Source organism: Diceros bicornis, chromosome 18 (genome assembly GCF_020826845.1).
Source record: "Diceros bicornis minor isolate mBicDic1 chromosome 18, mDicBic1.mat.cur, whole genome shotgun sequence".
Classification (NCBI taxonomy): Eukaryota; Metazoa; Chordata; class Mammalia; order Perissodactyla; family Rhinocerotidae; genus Diceros; species Diceros bicornis.
Genome location: NC_080757.1, coordinates 16,075,942 through 16,096,265, shown reverse-complemented (window position 1 = coordinate 16,096,265; position 20,324 = coordinate 16,075,942). Strand labels below are relative to the sequence as shown.

At 44.6% G+C, this 20,324-nt stretch overlaps 1 protein-coding gene and 1 pseudogene across 1 annotated transcript in view; both read right to left on the bottom strand.

The window, feature by feature from the left end:
- Window positions 1-20,324, bottom strand: part of PRPF8 (pre-mRNA processing factor 8) — a 30,527-nt gene that overhangs the window by 3,686 nt on the left and 6,517 nt on the right. Inside the window, exons 15-38 of the mRNA XM_058560126.1 lie at window positions 19,888-20,084; window positions 19,553-19,759; window positions 19,260-19,423; window positions 18,982-19,108; window positions 18,672-18,864; window positions 18,203-18,390; window positions 17,810-18,048; window positions 17,439-17,585; window positions 17,042-17,252; window positions 16,735-16,851; window positions 5,767-6,014; window positions 5,486-5,665; window positions 5,158-5,293; window positions 4,873-5,042; window positions 4,585-4,714; window positions 4,318-4,464; window positions 3,995-4,155; window positions 3,496-3,687; window positions 3,001-3,238; window positions 2,732-2,860; window positions 1,724-1,837; window positions 1,469-1,642; window positions 981-1,174; window positions 9-248 (exon numbers count right to left, since the gene is read on the bottom strand). Coding sequence (XP_058416109.1) covers window positions 9-248; window positions 981-1,174; window positions 1,469-1,642; window positions 1,724-1,837; window positions 2,732-2,860; window positions 3,001-3,238; window positions 3,496-3,687; window positions 3,995-4,155; window positions 4,318-4,464; window positions 4,585-4,714; window positions 4,873-5,042; window positions 5,158-5,293; window positions 5,486-5,665; window positions 5,767-6,014; window positions 16,735-16,851; window positions 17,042-17,252; window positions 17,439-17,585; window positions 17,810-18,048; window positions 18,203-18,390; window positions 18,672-18,864; window positions 18,982-19,108; window positions 19,260-19,423; window positions 19,553-19,759; window positions 19,888-20,084 — 4,243 coding nt within the window. The remainder of the gene's footprint in view (window positions 1-8; window positions 249-980; window positions 1,175-1,468; window positions 1,643-1,723; window positions 1,838-2,731; window positions 2,861-3,000; window positions 3,239-3,495; window positions 3,688-3,994; window positions 4,156-4,317; window positions 4,465-4,584; window positions 4,715-4,872; window positions 5,043-5,157; window positions 5,294-5,485; window positions 5,666-5,766; window positions 6,015-16,734; window positions 16,852-17,041; window positions 17,253-17,438; window positions 17,586-17,809; window positions 18,049-18,202; window positions 18,391-18,671; window positions 18,865-18,981; window positions 19,109-19,259; window positions 19,424-19,552; window positions 19,760-19,887; window positions 20,085-20,324) is intronic.
- On the bottom strand, window positions 13,673-16,222 carry LOC131417123 (small ribosomal subunit protein uS8-like; annotated as a pseudogene).

Here is a 20,324-nt window from a genome sequence, read left to right as displayed (position 1 = left end):
TACAGTACCTGACCCTCCATTCAGTCTTAGATGAGAATGTCTGGGTCTCATAGTTGCTGGTGGTAGAGGTGATGATTTCGTCACCATGCTTGTTGACAGTACGAGTCTGTGTTGCAGTCAGCTGCGACTGTTCCTTGGTCTGCTTCTCAATCTCAGCTATCTGCTGCCGCTGCTGTGATGGTGCTGAAATCTCCATACCCAGGATGATATCTCGAATTTCTGATTGTGTAAGTGATGCCACATTCACACTGTGGGGACAGTGTGGGTCACAAAGGATCCCTTCCCATTGGTCACTTATGCCTCAATGGCAAGAGTGTAACCTGGTGGGACAGGGGAGCCCACACTCTTACCCCAGATAATCCTCAAGTGACACTTGTAAAAGAAGTCTGAAGTGGAGATGTACTAATACTGATAAGATCTGGCACATCCCAGGATGTCCCTGTGCTTGTGCACCTTTGAGCCATGCTTAAACCTGCTCAGCATCCATAGCTTGCACTTTCTCTGGCACAAGACAATTCTCAAAAACGGAAATCCTAGAACACGTTCTCAACCAGAGTTAGTAACGGTCAGTCACCCTAGGGGGTATCTGGAAATCTATGGACATTTTTGTGGCACTGTTGCCATAATGACAGGAAAAGACAAGGAAAGAAGCTGTGTGTGTGCTATTAGCAGTGGCACCTGGGGGTCTGGGATGTTAAAACTTCCTGTAATGTGTGGACAGTAAAGAAATGCCCTGCTCAAAATGGCAATAGTGCCTTCGCTGAGAAACAACGCCCGAGAGTCAGACTGAAGCCCTGAAACGCAGATACTTCCTACACTGTCTGAAGACACTGCCCACCTCTCTTCTATAGGCATCTCCAGGACAATTTCTTGAGAAACTTCTGAGCCTAAATGTTTCAAAAAACTCAGAAACCATACACTGAGCCCGTGATTTCACCTTTTCTGGATCTTCCACCTGTCTCCCCACCACCACTGCTCACTTGTTTTTCTTGCCATAGTCAGCCAAGATAAGATCCTTGAGCTGCACCTCCACCTTGATCCATTCCTCATCAGTCAGAGTGGGCCAGATGTGGTGTGGTTCTGTAATAGTAGTCTTATCTGGCTTCAAGATCACCTTTGCCCGGTCATTGTTCACATGCAGGGCACGCAGAATCAGGATGAGGCGGGAGAAAGCCTAGGAAAAGATGTGGCAATGTAGGGGGAGGTCAGCCCCTGATGTTCTTCCCCTTTCCTTGATCCTACCCTTTCAGGGAACCCAGGAATTGATTTCAAACTCTAAGGTACCACCCCGCTACCCCACCACAAGTCAACTTGATATGCAGAGCACAGAGTCACTGTCCCATCCACAGGGTGAAGATGTGAAAAGGCCCCATAAGGAGCCTGTGGGAAAAGCTAAGGCACGTGATCTTCTCGTGGCCCCCAAACCCACCCCTCTTAGAGTGACCCTCTTCGTGAGGTGGCTTCATACCGTATAAGATGAGATAGTCTTGAGCCAGTCATCATAGAGGTTAAAGAGAACCATCTGGGGTTCAGTGGCTTTAAGAATGAGGTCCCCAAACTTTTCCACCTTGAGGCAAGCCTGGAAGGGGAGCTGGAGCTCTGATCCTTTGATCACGATATTGGGGAAGTCCAGCAAGTGCACCTGAGAGAAGATCAAGTCCAAGATTAGAAACAGAACCTGCCGATCTCAGCTCTCCTTCCTTCTACCTCATCCACCTCTCACCTCCAATGGATCCAGCATGCCCTTCCTGGTGACAATGATCTGCTTGGGCTGCTCCTCCACAGGCAGAGATCGGATCAGGGCAGCAACCTCCTCAGCTGTCTTCCACTTAGCCAACTAAAAGCAAGAGAGAAGGAAATGGAAATTGAGTCTCCACCCTTCCAGGTCAACTAAAACAGAAGATTCTGGTCTTGAAATAAACTGTGTTTCCACTGAGCACTGCTATTGAATCTTAGGTACTTCACAGGTGCAGAAAAAGTGCCAAACAGCCTTGCCCAAAAGGGATTTTCAACCTAGCTGGCCAGACAAAACTCATACAAGATAATAGCACAAGCCAGTATCTGATTACATACTACACAAAGTCAGTGACAAAAGAAATTAAGGCTAAAGGTCATAAAAAGCTACACAAAGAAACAGGTCTTAAGGGATGAGTAAGACTATGATTAACAGAGGAAATAAGAGAACTCATTCTAGAAAGATATATGAGCAAAGCCACAGAGGTGGAGATGAGCATCTGGGTTTTGAGACACTAGGATCCTGGACTGATTCAGGCGGAAATATGCTACAAAGGAAGGAAAACTATGGCTGGACAGGTGATAGCCCAGCTAGATATCAAGTGTCTAGGAAGCCAAAGAAGAGTTAATTCAGCAAGAAGGAAGAGGCTACCAAGGCTTTGAGGTAGAGAACAGAGTTGGTGAAAGTGAAATTTTAAGAATGCTTGTTCCCTTTAGAAAGATGATTTTAGTAGCCCCGTTCCAGATAGGAGAGGGATGGGAGATTAGAAGCAGAGAGACCAGGTAATGAAGGACCTCACACACTCTTGGACCTCCTATAGAATACTTCCCAAGTTAAGTAATTCAGGGAAAAAGTTTAAATGAGGTGTCCTCCATCTTTCAAAGAGAGAAACAGGAGATTCTCTCGCTCTCTCACACACACACCCACACACTCCCACATACCAAAGAACAAGAGGCAGCAAGGTTCTACAGCCTCTCTATCATTTAGCCTGCTCACCTGCCCCAAACGCTTCTGTCCAGCCCACACAGATGTGTGGATTATCTTGAGGAACAGCTGCCCTGTGCGTGGGTTGAAGATGAATATGGCCCCATTGATGGGCTTGGTTGTCAAGTTCCCTTCAAAAGTCTAAAGAATAATTACATCAGTTAGCAGAGCCTATTCACAACCATACTGCCTTCATCTCAATATGCACACACTTGCCCTCTCACCCTCCCATAGGCAAACAGAGAGTCCCCAACCCCTACATTGCTGCTTCTAACTCTCACCTTGTGGATAGTCACTCGGTAGACATTAGTGTCATCCACAAACCAGATAATCTGGTTGGAGAAGAGCTCACCATAGTTCTGAGAGGAAAGATAGGGCTCAGTGGGCTCAGATGAATAGAGCTGCAGCCCCTTGCGAATCCGTTCACGTAACACATACAAGGCAGGGTTTGCCTTCATGATCTTGGCCATGGCCTGCTGTATCAGAGGCTTGCTGCCTGGGAACCAGTTTCCATAGGCACTGTGAGGGTGGAAGAGGCAAGAAAAGTTAAGACCAGGCTGGCAGCCCCAGGAACAAGGAAACTGCAACTCTATGGAGAAGAAAAGACTATTGGCCAGGCTGACAACGAGTGTTGCTCATGTACATGGAGGCAGGGAAGAGTCAGTAACCCAGAGAAGGAAAGGGCCAAACTTCATCTCACCTGGGCAAACTAAAAAACACATGTAAATTAAAGCATGAGGCTGACAGAAAATACATGCTTCTGAGCCCCAACATACCTGTGTAGGTTATAGGCCAGGTCAATGGCAATGAGCACACCCGTGGGTGAAGGGTAGATACTCATGTTGTCTGTCGTGTAGTCCAGGAACTTGGCCCGGGCGTAACGCTCAATGTCATGGGAATCATAGTCCCCCCAGCGCAACTGGATGTCAATCCAATACTTCTGAGTTGTGGTGCTGTCCATCACATCCCTGAGGGTGGAGAGGGGTCAGCAGTCCAGGCTCCAGGAAGCTACCAGCACAACCAATGTCCCCAGAACCACAAGAATTCACAATCACTAATCTAAATCTCAAAACCAACCCTTCTGCCTGTTTCAGATCAGCAAGACCTCCAGAGAATCAGCAGACCTTACTGACGGTGTAGCTAGGATCCAGGGCTAGCACTGGCTCCAAGTAAGAAAGAAAGGCAGGCAAGACAATTCCTAAAGTAGTACTGTTCTTTAGAAGAACAGTAAACTAAAGCTCCTGGATGCCTAGGGCTGGGTCATAAGGCACTTACTTGGAGTCTGCCAGCAATGAGGGCCGGGAAACATTCCACTTGTAGGAGGCAAAGAGCAGGATATCTGCACAGGAGGAGTTCATCTTATAGGACTTTCGGGGGTGGATTGTCTCCTTTTGTACTGTCTCAATTTCCAGTGCATCCAGCTCCTGATCAAACACCTGGAGGCAAAGGTGGAAAGGTTATGAGTAGTTATGGAAGCCCACTCAGGGCTTGGAGAACTTAAGACAATGTGGTCTCATCCTCTAGAGCTTCCAGGGTGGATTTCCTGAGCTAGGTGACCTGACGTTTTGTGGCACCCTCTCCCCTCAAGTCTAGCCCACCTGACACAAATCCATAACGATGCTCTCGTGGATCTTCTGCCACAAGTGAGCTCGGAAGATCTGGATGAGAGAGATCTTCAGGGTGGGGATCTTGCCATGCATGAAGATACCCGTCAGGTCCAGCTGCACCTGAAAGCCTACATATACCTGACAGGAAAAAGAGAGTGACACTAGAGATCGAGAGACTTTGGTTCTTAGGACATAATTAAGGAAGCAGAAACACTTGTTTTTATTTTCCCATCTCCTATGTCTGCCAATCACACTCACATTGGCTCGGTTGATGGTTGGGGACCACCAGAGCGTGAATCTACGATTGGGAATCTGGTTCAATCCTGATCGCTGAGCATTAGTTAGCTTCTTCCACTTCATAGACTCCTCAAAACCACTGGCCTTCTCCCTAGGAAGCAGAAGAGACCAGGTAGAGTGATGTCCTGCCATCTCTCAGAGCACTGCTGACCCTATGGAGGTGGCTGTCTGGGAAATACCATAATAGACCTCAAAGGCACAAAAGAGATGAGCTCAGAGGGTTGTGATAGGGGAGAGGAGGATCCTCACCAGAAAAGCCCCTCCCAGGTAGGGAAGTAAGTGCCCTTGAAGAGTGTGTGTTCCAGAATGCCTTCTACACCACCCAAGGCCTGGATCATGTCTGTACGGTAGTTGTTCAGGTTCCAGAGCTTCCCATCATGCCGCTGGTGTGTCCACCAGAAAGGGTTCTGCTTCAAAACCTAGATGGTGAGGATAGGTACAATCAAACTTCTGGGTGCCTACTGCCACAGGTGCTGGCATAGCCATGGATTCTCCTAATTCAGGGAAAATCTCTCCATTATCCCCTCCATGTACCTGGTACTGCTTAAAGTCAGTTCGAACGCGCCAGCCCTTATCATAAGCCAGTGTGTGTCGGTCCTTCTGGAACAGAGTGTTGATTCGAGGAATGCCACGATCCCATGAATCTTCCAGATCTTCTAAGGTCAATCGTCTGCCAAAGGAAAAAAGATCAAAGTCAACCATGAGCTCATATGAAGAGCTCAGCATTCCTCCCTGGCCAAAGATAAGGTCAGAGGTAGAACCTACTTCCTTGTTTCCACAAAACTACGGCATGCTCTGCCCCTGCCCTCCATGCAGGGCTCAAAGGTCACCCCCATCCCCCAACAGAACTGCTAATGCCTACCTGTTCTGAGCAATGGCCTCTTGTCTCTTAAGGGCATACTCGGCCCAGACCCGCTGAGAATCAATGAACTCACTCTCCCAAGGCTGTATATAGCGGTACAAGTTGGGAATCAGCTGGTCTTCTTCATGGCTCATTCCAGAACGAAAGTGTGTAATACCTACATCTGTCTGCTTGGACCACCTGTTTTGGGGCACAACAAAGATTAGAAAAAAAATAAAGCCTAAAAGTAAAGAAACATTCCCTTCCCTCAGGGTCTAGCAAGATTTTCAGTGAAGTCCTACCTGAGGTCAGACTGAGGGATGAGCACATGGCCCATCGAGAGCATGCCAAGTCCACCCAACTCCTTAGGGGTGTAGAACACAACAGGAGGGAACCGACTCGGCATCTTGGAGTTGAGGCCAATCTTGATACGTGTCTGGATCTTGTTCTCACACTTAACCAGCAAGTCCAGGAGTTCCTGGGTGTTCACCACAGCCTCCCGAAAGTACGTCATAAGGCCAATGAGAGCTGTGTTCCACTTATTCACAATCTGAAGACAGTGGAAAGAAGTAAATTACAGAGGAGCCACTGGAGGGTGGCAGTTGCGTTGGGGACTACTTGATCTAGTTAGTTACATTCTCCCTAATTCTCAAGAAAGATTTGAGCTCAATGTCACTAGGAAGGTATAAATCAAAACCACAATGAGATATCACTACACACCCACTGGAATGGCTATAATTAAAAGACAGACAGGGGCCGGCACAGTGGAGTAGCGGTTAAGTGCGCGCGTTCCGCTACTGGCGGCCTGGGTTTGGATCCCAGGCACGCACCGATGCACATGCACAGCATGTCAGGCCATGCTGTGGCGGCGTCCCATAGAAAGTGGAGGAAGATAGGCACAGATGTTAGTCCAGGGCCAGTCTTCCTGAGTAAAACGAGGAGGACTGGCATGGATGTTAGCTCAGGGCTGGTCTTCCTCACAGAAAAAAAAAAAAGACAGACAGTGATAAGTGCTGATGAGGATGTGGAAAAACTGAATTCTCATATACTGCTGGCAGAAATGTGAAATCGTGCAGCCCCTTTGAAAAACAGTCTGCCAGTTCCTCAAAAGGTTAAACAGAGTTACCATATGACCCAGCAATCCTACTTCTAGATATATACCCAAGAGAAATGAAAATATATGTCCACACAAAAACGTGTGCAAAAATGTTAACAATAGCCAAATAATGGTATTATGAATATATGAATAATAGCATTATTCATAATAGCCAAAAAGTGGAAAAAACCAAATTGTCCATCCACTGATAACTGGATAAACAAATGTGGTATATCCATATAATAGAATATCATTCAGCCACGAAAAGGGCTGAAATACTAATACATGCTACAACATGGATGAACCCTGAAAACATTAGGCTAAGTGAAAGAAGCCAGACAAAAAAAGGCCACATATAGTATGACTCCATTTATATGAAATGTCCAGAATAGGCAAATCCATAGAGAGAGAAAGTAGATTAGTGGTTGCCAGGGGCTTAGGCAGGAGGGACAATGGGGAGTGAGTGACTGCTAATGGGTATAGGGTTTCTTTTTGGGGTGATGAAAATGTTCTGGAAGTACACAGTGGTAATAGTTGCACAATTTGATGAATATATTGAAAACCACTGAATTGAATACTTTTAAAGTGTAAATGTCATCTCAATAAAAAAATGAATTGAGGCAATATAAACACTGTTAAAATAAGACCAAATCCAGTAAGTAATCCTAGAGTGGGTGGAGAAGAAGAGATGAAAAAAACTATTAAAAATTAATGGGGAGGAAAAACTAATGGGGGGAATAAAAACTAATGGGGCCAGAGAAATCGCCTTCCCACTATAAACTACCAGAAAACTAATGAAACAACCAGAAAACTAATGAAACATATAAAACAGTACTTTTAGACAACTGACAATTAGGCAGCATAGATTACAAATCTTAAAAAAAGGTAAACAAACGAAGTGAGCCCTACAACTGCCCCAGCTTAATGCCTAGTGGCAGTTTCCAAGCTGTATACATGGAGGGGTAACGGAAACAGCGCCTAACAGCCTCACTGAATTGAAGAGACTAGAGTTCGGAAGGCCAAGGCAGCCAGAATTTGTACACAAAAAAAGTACACAGAAAGAGATCTCTGCAGATCCATGAAGGGATCCCCTCGTGTTTTTGTCTGAATACCAATCTGTATGTGGTAAAACTCCCTGAAGCCAGAGAAAGAACCACCAGAAAGCAGTAGGCTGACCAAGCCCACAGCTCATATAAGGCTGGCAACAATTTGTATTTCTACCAGCCAGAGCAGAGACCTTATAATAACACGGGAACTGAGAATCTCCAGAAAGTTATCAACTTAGCAGTGGAGGTAAATTAGCCACAGGAAAAAAGATTGCTCTGATTTGCCATAACCAAGCTTAAAAGCAAGCCTCAAAGGATCAAACCAATCCACAAGTTACTTAACAGCAAACGAGAACACAACCCAACACTCTTTTTTTTTTTTTTAAGTTTTATTTCTTTTTTTATTTATTTTGTGAGGAAGATCAGCCCTGAGCTAACAACCATGCTAATCCTCCTCTTTTTGCTGAGGAAGACCGGCTCTGAGCTAACATCTATTGCCAATCCTCCTCCTTTTTTTTCCCCAAAGCCCCAGTGGATAGTTCTATGTCATAGTTGCACATCCTTCTAGTTGCTGCATGCGAGACGCGGCCTCAGCACGGCCAGAGAAGCGGTGCGTCAGTGCGCTCCCGGGACGCGAACCCGGGTTGCCAGCAGCGGAGCGCGTGCACTTAACAGCTAAGCCACGGGGCCGGCCCTCACAACCCAACACTCTTTAAAGGAATATAACAAGATCCGTAATCAACAATATAAAATTCACATTTTTAGCATTCAATCAAAAATTACTGTGCATACAAAGAAGCAGGAATAAATTACCCATAACCAGAAGAAAAATCAATCAACAAATAGACCCAAAAACAACTCAGATGATGGAATTAGTAGCAAGGGCCTTAAAACAGCTATTAAAAATCCTATGAGTATGTAAAAAGAAACACGAACATAATGAGAGAAACAGAAGATGTTAAAGACTCAAATGGAACTTCTAGAGATAGCAGAAGGAAAACAATACCAGATGGAAGTCTGGATGTACATAACGTAATGGAGAACACCAGAAACAGTATGTGGATAAAATGTAAAAGACTTTTTTTTCTCATTTTGTAACTTATATAAAACATAAAGGAATAGTAAAATAGTTACAAAGCAAAAACAGCAACAAAGTACTGCGGTGTTTATAATACAAGTACAATTAAAACATATAACAAAAATACTACAAAGATTGGGGGGGAATCTAAGTATACTGTTGTAAGGTTCTCATATTATATGTAAAGTGATTATTATTAATAGAATAATGGTCACAGTGGACTGTGGTAAGTCAGATGTATACTGTAAACCCTAGGGCAACCAATAAAAATAAATAAAATGAAGTGTAGGGCCGGCCCTGTGGCTTAGCGGTTAAGTGCGCGTGCTCCGCTACTCGCGGCCCGGGTTTGGATCCCGGGCGCGCACTGACGCACCGCTTCTCCGGCCATGCTGAGGCCGCCTCTGGCATGCAGCAACTAGAAGGATGTGCAACTATGACATAGAACTATCCACTGGGGCTTTGGGGAAAAAAAAGGAGGAGGATTGGCAATAGATGTTAGCTCAGAGCCGGTCTTCCTCAGCAAAAGGAGGAGGATTAGCATGGATGTTAGCTCAGGGCTGATCTTCCTCACAAAATAAATAAATAAATAAATAAATAAATAAATAAAATGAAGTGTAGCTAATAAGTAAAGAGTGGAGATAAATTAAAATCATACAAAAAAACAATCTAAAAGAATGCAGGAAAAGAGGAAAAAAGCAGATAGAATAAAAAACAAAGAATAAGATGGCAGGTTTAAATCCAGCTATATTGACAGTTATAGTAAACCTAATTGGACTATTAGACCATCTGCAAGGCAAAGATTGTCGAACCGGATTTAAGGGGCCAGCCCGGTGATGCAAGCGGTTAAGTGCGTGTGCTCCGCTGTGGCGGCCCAGGGTTCGCCAGTTCAGATCCCGGGCACACCCCGACGCACTGCTTGGCAAGCCATGCTGTGGCGGCGTACCATATAAAGTGGAGGAAGACAGGCACAGATGTTAGCTTAGGGCCAGTCTTCCTCGGCAAAAAAAAAAAAAAAAGAAAAAAAAAAAGAGGAAGATTGGCAGATGTTAGCACAGGGCTGATCTTCCTTACAAAAAAAAAACATTAAAAAAAAAAAACTAGATTTAAAAAAAGAGCAAGATCCAACCATATGCTGTCTATAAGAAATGAACTCTAATTATAAAGACAAAGGTTAAAAGCAGAAAGACAGAAAACAACATCCCTGCAAACACAAAACAAAGCTAAAGTGGTACTACTATCAAAGTAAACTCCACAACAGAGAACATTACCAGGAATGAAGAGTGACATTCCATAATGATAAAGGAGTCAACTCGTTAAGAAGACATAATAATCCTAAATACATTACATACTCAATAATAGAGCTTCAAAATACATGAAGCAAAAAATGAGGGACCTCTTGAAGCATAAGACTCAAAAAATGATATAATTATGCCTGAGGGTACAGAACGATATTCCTTTTGGGGATATCAACAGAGTTGCTTCTATCTAAAGAAGTGTCTATAGAGTGCACCAGTTGTAAAGTCCATTTCTAACTCTAGCTGTCCCTTCAGTACATGATACAGCATTCCACCTGGCACACTCCTTGGTCATCATCCATATGTAGGTTCAACGCTCCCTGGACAAAAAGTTTGTCAGTTTGCATTTTGGTATCAAAGAGACAGCTCCCCTAAGCCTGCTAATAATATCCTGGATGACTCCTTGTTAGTTTTTCATCTGCAAGCAAAGTACACTTTGCCCAACTTTCAGCTTTGTTCAACAAAATGTCCTGATTATTTGCCTTTTTAAACAATTACAATCTAATTGTTATGGGGGTAATTTTGTTTCAACTAAGTATTTTAAAGTTACCAAAGCAGTCTAAACTTCAGACATTCTTCCATGCTCAAAAAATATATAATTTCCTTGAAAAATGTCATGCTGCTTTATGCTATAAGCTTGGATGTCTTTAATAAAACCAACAGTGTCTCTGAGGCCAAAAAAAAAGAAAGTGATGGACCTGACAGGGTAAATAAATAAATCCACAATTGTAGTTAGAGATTTCCAACACTCCACTCCCCATAATTGACAGAAACAGACCAAAAAAATCATTAAGGACTTAGAAAACTTGAACAACATAATCAATCAACTGGACCTAACTGACATTTATAAAACACTCTACCCAACAATAGCAGAATACAGACTCAAGTACTCAGGAGACAGTTACCAAAATAGAACATATGTGCTAGGCCATAAAACAAGATTTAGGGGCCGGCCCGGTGGCACAAGCGGTTAAGTGCGCGCGCTCCGCTGCGGCGGCCCGGGGTTCGCTGGTTCGGATCCTGGGCGCGCACCGACGCACTGCTTGGTAAGCCATGCTGTGGCGGCGTCCCATATAAAGTGGAGGAAGACAGGCACAGATGTTAGCCCAGGGCCGTCTTCCTCAGCAAAAAAAAAGAGGAGGATTGGCGGATGTTAGCTCAGGGCTGATCTCCTCACAAAAAAAAAAAAAACAAAAAAAAAACACCAAGATTTAATACATTTGAAAAAATTAAGATCATACAGAGTATGTTTTCTGACTGTAATGGAATTAAACTAGAAACTAATAATAGAAAAATACCTGGAAAACTCTCAAATATTTGAAAATTAAACAGCATACTTCTAAATAACCTATAGATGAAATATAAACTCACAAGGGAAATGAGAAAATATTTTTAACTGAATGAAAATGAAAACACCATCTATCAAAATCTGAGGGATGCAGCTAAAGCAGTGCTTAGAGGGAAATTTATAGTATTGAATACTTCTATTAGAAAGCAAGGTCCAAAATTGATCATTTAACCTTTTACCTTAACAAACTCGAAAACTAAGAACAAGTTAAACCCAAAGCAAGCAAAGGAAAGTTATTATAAGAGCAGAAATCAATGAAATAGACAAGAGAAAAACAATAAAAATCAATGAAACCAAAGCTAGTTCTTTGAAAAGATCAATTAAAAAAGACAGCAAACCACAAAATGCCAAACGATATAATCAAGACTTTAAGGTAAAGAATATGTTTTATGGACAATTATTGAAGTGAAACATCACATCGGCTGGAGTTATCATACAAATCTGTCTTGAGCAAATAGTAGTATTCAGACAGGCAGGATGAAGGGACTGTGGAGTGAGGTAATTGCCTGAATCAAATCACAAAAGCTACAGTGAGCATCTAGCTTGTGCTCAGGATAAGACAACCAAGCCAACAGAACTACAGAAAGGAGCCAGGGGCCAGAATGGGCTAGATTTAGGGGTAACGGCAAACAGACTCCAGCAGCACAACTCCGAGGCTTAGTAAGTTCTCTGACTGTATTTGGTCCTTGGAATCTCCAGCTACATGGTTTGTGTCACAGAACATCCAGTTCTGCTGCAGTTACCAGTGCTTTATTCCTGGAGGGGAATAATATGAATTCCCAAGAAGTCCCATATTCCTTTAAGAATAGCACAAGTTCCTGGGGATGAGGGGAGGCAGGATGGTAAATAACACTTAATAAGTGTCTACATGTACTAGGTACCATGGTAAGAATTTTACATATATTATGCCTTTAAGTCTTCATAAAAGAAACAAATTCAAATTACATAACTTGCCCATCACATGACATGACCAACCTCAAAGGGAATGTGGAAAAATAAAAACTGATGTTAGGATGATGGGATTCAGGGTGTTTTCTTGGTTTTGTTAGTATTTAATTTCTTCTTTTTTTTTTTGGTGAGGAAGATCAGCCCTGAGCTAACATCAGGTGCCAATCTTCCTCTTTTTGCTGAGGAAGATCGGCCCTGGGCTAACATCCATGCCCATCTTCCTCTACTTTATATGGGACGCCACCACAGCATGGCTTGACAAGCGGTGAGTTGGTGCGCGCCTGCGATCGGAACCTGCGAATCCCAGGCCAATCCCAGGCCAAAGCAGAGCGGGCGCACTTAACCGCTACGCCACCTGGCCAGCCCCTCTATTTTCCTTCTGTTATTCCTGGCCCTTATCAAAGTTGTGTTTAAACATTCTAGCCTTATTTCATAGCTACTACTAGGACTGAAGAGAAGGGTCCTGTCTCCAAGCGTGGGCTAGTACTGCACATACCTAATGCAAGAATGGTGGCAGCACCTAAAGTGGTAGTGGCAGCAATGATTACAAGAGAGTCCAAAGGGCAAGCAAAATTTGAGAGGACAAGAATGGGGCCATAAGGCCTAGCCGCCTCTAGCCCTACTGTAGATTTCCCTTCCATTATCAACCTCGGAAGACCAAGAAATTTTATTACAAGAACTGCTTTACCTTAACACATCTCGGGAAACAAATTCCAATATTCTACTATCTGAACATAATCTCTGATTCCTCTAATTAAGAAGAGAAAACATTTATTAAGCAATTTATCAAACAATATAGCTTACTATATGCATTATTTAATTCTCACAAAAGCCCTCTGAGCTAGGTAATATATTAGTATTCCCATTTTGTGGATGAAGGAACTATGGCCCAGAGTGGGTGACCTGCTCAAGGTCCAACTAGTAATGTGGTAGAGCTGTGATCTGAACACAATTTGACTCTAGAACCCGTTATTATAACCGCTACTGTAAGCTGTCTCCCTAACATCTGACATTCCTCCATTACTCAGGCTCTTACCTCTCACACATCTATTCCCTTGATCCCTACATTTTTTCCCCAAGGCCACTGGCCTCTTCTGGTCTCTTCCTTCTCTCCTCTCCCATGATCTAGGATTCCAATAGGGGCCAGCACTCTTGTTTCCCCTGCATCCAATCCCTTACCATGCCACAACAGTCCTGTGGCAAACCCACAATCCTACATCACCAATATAATCTATCCACTTTACCCATCCTGTCAATGAGTAGCTGAGTGCTTCTGGGGAAGAATTCACACTCACTTACAGTGGTCTTCATTTTCTTGAAACCCATCTGGGCCCTCAGCGCAGTTTCTTCAACAATCCTATCATACCCTCACCACCGTGCTCAAGTCCAGCACCCCGTGCCCCTCACTCCAGCCCAGGCAAAGCTGAAAGATTCAAGATTTGTTATAACGTCCCACTAAACCTATCTACATTCACATCTATCCAGACCTCTTTTCTATTAGGTTCAGAGGATGTTGCCTGCTGCTTGCCCTTTACTCTATCCCTACTCAACTCCTCCAGAACACTGCTCCATCACTTATCACACTGCTCTCTTGCACTCTGAACCCCTACAGGCTCCTTCTTAATGTGAACATACTCAAGTCACTCCCATTTAAAAACGCCTGCCTTGACTTATATGTCCCTCTAGGCGGCATCTAATGTCCTTCCTCCTCTTACTCCAGCTCTGGCAAATAAACAGTCCTTGCTGTCTCCACTCCCTCACTTCCCATAAAGCCTCACCCATTGCAATCTGGCTTCTATCCCCACTATTTCTGAAACAGCTCTTGCTAAGGTCACCAATGACGTCCTGACTGCCAAATCCAATGGATACTTTTCAGGCCTTATCTAACTGAAATGCTCTTAGGCAACTGACACTGTTAAGTGCCCGCCCCAATTCCTGACAGCCTTGGCACCAATGACCCGGCACCCTCCCAGTCTGGCCACACTGCTAATCAGTGTTCCCTACGGCTCTGTGCTCCTCACTCCTTACACTTTCCCTGGGTAATCTTGCTCACTGGAGCTTTCAACCATCTCCTTTATGCTGAGACTCCTAAATCGACATCTTCAACCCAGACATCTTCTCCAAGCTTCAGACTGCAAAGTATCTCCACTTGGACATCCGAAAGGAACCTCTAAGTTACCCCTGACTGCTCTTACTTGCTCTTGTCATTTCTCTCCCTGGATCTTCAAATTCATAGTATTTTTCATTAAATCTAAGAGACCATCAATTTAAGAGGCACCACTAAGGGGAAAAATACACACACGCACACACATATGTATATATTTATCTTGGAATTGAAGAAATATGATATAAATAAATGCCTGCTAGACACCTCCATCTGGATGCTCTCAGGAACCTCAAAGTTTTTACATCCTAAACTAAATTCACTTACCTTCCCTCCTAAAGCTGCTCTTTTTCCTGTAGTCTTTCAGTTAGTGGCACCAATATCTAGGCACCCATGCCAAAAACTGAACATTATCTTGACTTCTTCCATTCCCTCTAGCATCCCACCAAAACAAAGCTCTGCTGATTTACCTGCTAACTACTTATCAAATCTCTTCCCCTTTCTTGACCTCTACTTTCACTGTTCTCATTTTCATCTGGACATCAGCAGTAGTCCCCCAACCTGATCTCCCATCCTACTCCTCTAAATCTGTCTTCCCCACAGCTGCAAGAGTGAACCACCTAACACAGAAATCTGAAAAAGTCATTCCCATGCTTAAGACCCTTACAGGATTCTTAACGAGGTGTGCCAGGCCCTCCATGATCTGGCTCTTGCTTATCTATCAGCCTCCATCTCCTAACAGTCCCACCTGCACAATTTTACTCCAGTAAACTCTGAACTTTTTATAGTCCCACATATACCATACTAGTTACCTCTCTATAACCTCTGGCTGAAGGAATGCCCTCCCTCACCTGCCTCATCACTTGTTACTTGTTTCAGGAAGCCTTTCCTCTCCCTCTCCCAGACTGGACTAGAGTCATTAACTCGAGTGTTCTCACAAATTCCCAAATAATACAATAGCTTTAGAAACACCACATCCTATTCTAGTTTTCTTAACTATGCATCTGTCTCTCCAACTAGGTAGGTGAACTCAATGAACGCAGAGACTCTATCTTACATGTAGTGAAATCATAATGCCTTGAACACAGTACTTATCAACAAACATCAATGGAATGAATGAGTTACATAATTCTTGTTATCAGACCTTTGCAGGGAATAAATCAACTTAAAAAAAATACTTTTTCCTTGCACTACACTCCAAAAAATCATGAGGGATTTTAGGTAAGGAATATTAAGAAAATGTATCCTTAACAGAAGCATTACTAAAAAATTTAAAGCATTCTTTATATGCTGCATATTTAAAGGAACATGAAGGTAAGAATGAAAGAAAAATGCTATAGCTAAGAGTTATTCTAAGGGAAACCAGAATGTGATGACCCTTTTTTTTAATCCACTGAGACATTTTATTTCTACATATGTATTACGTTCCTAGAAAAAGAATCCCAGAATTTTCCCTCCTGTTTTTTGTCTTGCTTCTTCACAGTCCATGATGCCAGCTGAAGTTGTCAGTACAATGAAACCAAACTGAGGGGGCAGGAGCAGATTATTCTGCTATTTCTCTAGACCTTCCAGTTGCACATCAAATCTGGGGCAGATCACATCATACTTCTTAACCTCCTCTTGAAATTCACAATTTCTCCAGCTCTGTGATCATCAATGATTTCAAATTCATCAGTACAACTTTGTCTCATTATCACAGTTAGAAACCGGACAACGACTCTGCAGCACAACCTAATAAAAACCTAGCATGTCCCTCTTTTTGGCATTACTGGTGCTCTCGAGAGCATCAGCCAGGACATTCATGTGCACCACTATGGTGGCATGGAAAGACAGCAGAAAGAGCAAGGTAACTTTTTAACTTTTAACTTTTTAAGCTGCAAAAACTTAAGTATACACAGTTAACAAATCCTCAGATTATTCTTTCTCAATTCCAGCTGCCTTCAGCTAGGCCTTTGGAAGCAACTGAAGGAGAAACAAACACTGAGATAACTAGTTTTACTTGCTTTTTAACATGCACACTATGTTACTGGTTAAAAGATGAGCTATACGACTTGGATAACAAGCCCCTGGGAAGAAGCAAAAATGGTGATTTTTGTTCAAATTAAAGAATCCCACTTCTATTCCTGACTTAACTTAGAGTCATCACAACTACACAGAAGTAGGCCACAGAATTCCTACAGAGAATTCTCAGAAAATAACTGAGTTGATTTGACACTAGGCTGCTATACCAAAAATCACAGAGACTGGGACACTGAGCAAAGTTCGGAAGAAAGGAGAACAAACCAGGGAAGAGCTGAAAGGGATGTGAGATGGGCAGAGGACATGAGGGACGCTGGGGGTGACTGCCTCATATACCTTGGTGAAGGTGGTGGAGCCAGAGGCCATCAGAATTTGACGCACACGGTTGTGGAAGCGCTGCATTGACTCATCATCCACACGCAGGAAACACTGAGCTGTCCGCTCCTTAGTAACCTAAACCACAAGGTCAAGGTTAACTTGTCTTTGCAACTGCCATAAGAGCAAGAACCAACTCTAACTCACCCACTAAGCCCTATCCACCCAACTGACTGATAATGAAAAAGTGTGCTAATGTTCCTCACTCCCATTTACCCCGGAGGTACAGGGTGGCCATTGCACTCCTAGCCCCCTTCCCAGGCTGTACCTCATTCTGTAGGTTCCAGACCCCATCCTTGTGGGTAAACTCCTCATAGCTGGTGCGGCACTTAGGCAGGATGCGGCACTCAAAGCCACACATGTTGAACAGCAGGTTGGGGTTGTCCTTACTGTACACCGACACGAAGCTGTTCTCCCACTGAACTGTAGTCACTGACCGTGGCAGACGGTTCTTGATGTCCCAGAACACTGCCCGACCCCTGCCCACAAAGAACATAAGGTCTTATCAGTCTCCTGAAAGGAACTTCGCTTCAAAGGCCTGATGGATGATAACTCCACAGAGTACACTGCTCCCACCCAGGACACAGCCTCATAAATTCCCTCTAATTGCTCTCTGGGTCCCTCAGGCTATCCTTCCAGCTCCCACAGCCCCAACTTAGACTCACAAGTTGACATCATGCTTCATGAGGCGCATGCGGGCGTCCCGGGGCCAGCACTTCTTGTTGTTATAGCCAACGATGTTTTCATTGTTGGGGTCAGGGTGCTCTGTCAGGTAACGCTGGATCAGGTCCCGAGCCTCATCTGCTGTGAACCTACACCAGGCAAGGTGCGTTGCTGAGACCCATATACACTGGGACCTCAGGAGACCTACAGCTCACTGATGGAGTCTACTTCCAACCCCCAACCCACTCACAGGACTTCATTCCATTTTAGAGCCCTAACCTAGCGGCAAGTCAACTAAGATACAACAGCCACTTCCAGAGGAAGGGCATATGCCTCAAAGCCCTGCAGGGTAAGAATCCAGGCAAGCCCTCACCTGAAGAAAATATGAATGCGATCAATGTATCTGCAGAAGAGACGGATGGGGTGGGCAGCCTCAGTGGCTATGTCCTGGAAACTGAGAAAGTCATTTGGCATCTGAGGGGGCCCAGCCATCTCACTGGCCCGGTGCAATCCCAACACAAGCAAATCCATCACCAGGCCATAGTACTGCACAATGAATGAGGCAAACTGCAGGCCTCTGATGATCCCATATGAATTCGTATGGTTCATGTCCTAGAAAGAAAGACATAACTCTTAACAATTCTGAACCCATGGCCATGTCCCAGGCTTCTCCAGGGCCCATCCTCTTTTATCTTCCCCTTGACAAATCTTAACTTAGTGTGCCAGTTTCCCCCCAATTCCTTTCTACCCTGCCTCCAAGACATACCTTATAATTGATGACAACGTTGTTCTTGGCTGTCATGTAGTCAGCTATATTGTGGTCCACAATGAGTCGCAGCAGCCTATTAAGCAGGGTCAAGTCTATCTTTTCATACATCTTCTCAAAGCGTGACTCCAGCATGACATTGCACTCGCCCTCACTTGTCTCCCACACGTCCTGCAGATTATTGATGCCTGAGGAGTAGGTAAGACAGGTCTCCAGCAGGTTAGAAATTCCCTTTCATGACTAGTGCCTACGGTAGCTATCATATTCCATAACCCCATGACATCCCACTACCACTCCATTTATTCATGTGGATTGCTAGGAGTGTCAGCTTTGCTCAGTTTAACATCAACACTATTTCCTTGGCACCATGTAGCAAGAGAATAAACTAATTATGCTGCCCGGATGAGAAATTTGATGCAGAACTCAATTCACCTCCCTTCCTCAGGGGGCAATCCCAGCAAAGTTTTACCTTGACACCACTTGTAAACAAGAAGAGGAGGTGGTTCTGTGTCAGCAGGCTTGATCCAGGGTGGGAAAAGACGGCGTTTGTCAGCTTCATACCACAGGTACTGGTCCAGGTAGGCATCAGTTATCTTCTCCAGTGGCTCCACATCATACACTGGCACCAGGTGGCTATAGAGATCCATGAACTCAATGCCCACCTGTGGGACAGGGAAGCTGGCTCACACCAATCCACCAATCACCTGAGGCAACCTGCCACCCAAGTGCCATGAATGAATAGCATAGTCAAAAGAAAACTTGGGAGGCATCTCACTCACTTCTTTAAAGGCTCTCTGTGTGAGGAGGTGACGTTTGATGCGGGACAATGCCTCGTGGGGGTTGTCGTAGGCTTGCTCGATCAGACCTAGCTCCTCCCTCTGAGACTGGTTTAACCGAGACTTCACACTAACAAAGCAACAGGAAAGGTGAATGGGAAAACCAAGAGGAAGCCAAACCCAGAAAGAACTGAAACTAAACCTCCTTTCTTTAGACTCTGACTTTGATGCCATTCTGCCCCGTCACCTTCCCACAGGAACCTATCTACTCTACTCCTCACCTGTAAGCTTCCTTGAGCCGCTCCAAGGCCAAGATGAGCAACTTGGTGTCATGCTTGTAGGAGAGCGGGGGGAATGGAATGGGTGAGAACCTACGGCTTTCCAACCAATGCACGGTGGTGGTATACACGGCCACCGCTTCCTCTGCTGTGATGTAAGGCCCATCCTGCAAAGTGGATGGGATAATTAGCTTCCCACTAGAGCCCAATCCCTCCAAAACAAGGCATGGTCCCAACACTGCAGTCCACCCTCCTGCCCACCCCCCCCACACTCAGCCTAGCCTACTCTGCCCAACCTTCAGGTAGTTGTGCTGCCGCTCCTGTTCTGCCTTCAGGTAGAGCCGGGTGAGGCGGCCCAGGTTCTTTTTGCAAACAGTCTTGTCCACAGTGGCCCCACGGCGGATCCGTTCTCGGTTATAGTGGGCAGTGTTGGTCCACCAGTCAGCCTTGGCCTTCACATATCGAAGGATCATATTCTCTATGGGTGTCGGCAGCCCAGGGACCTGAAAATGCAAAAGGCACAATGAGAAAGTGATGGGAGCCACGCGGCCCCCTAAGGGAGTCCGGGAGTGGTAATCCTAACCCAAGAAAGATGATGTCCACGCCTCCTCGGAGGCGAGGAGACACCCACCTTCCAGGGAATGTTGGCCTTCCAGCAGCGCCAGGCTTCACTGAGGTGCTGCAGGATTGTCCGGGCCTTGTTCTGTTTGATCCCCTCAGGCATCATGTCCAGAATGTCATGCATCACAGCTGCCCGAAGCTCAAGGTCAAAATGCGATTCCACTCGCTGCTTTGTTACGGTCTTTGCCACCCCCTTCGAATGCCGGCCTAGAAGTGAAAGTGATACAATCAAGATTCATTGCTTTTAACGAGAGTCTTTACTTTCCCTCCCCACCCCCCACCACTAACCATGGTTACAACGTAATCACTAAGTATAAATAAAGCATCCATGTGCCTAGCAAGTGCAAAAAGACAAGCTACTGCAAATATTTACAACTGCGCTTCTGAGGAATTTCTATCCTGCAAATGCATGATAGCCTCAAGGCCCTGGAGAGAAGCCCAAGAAAG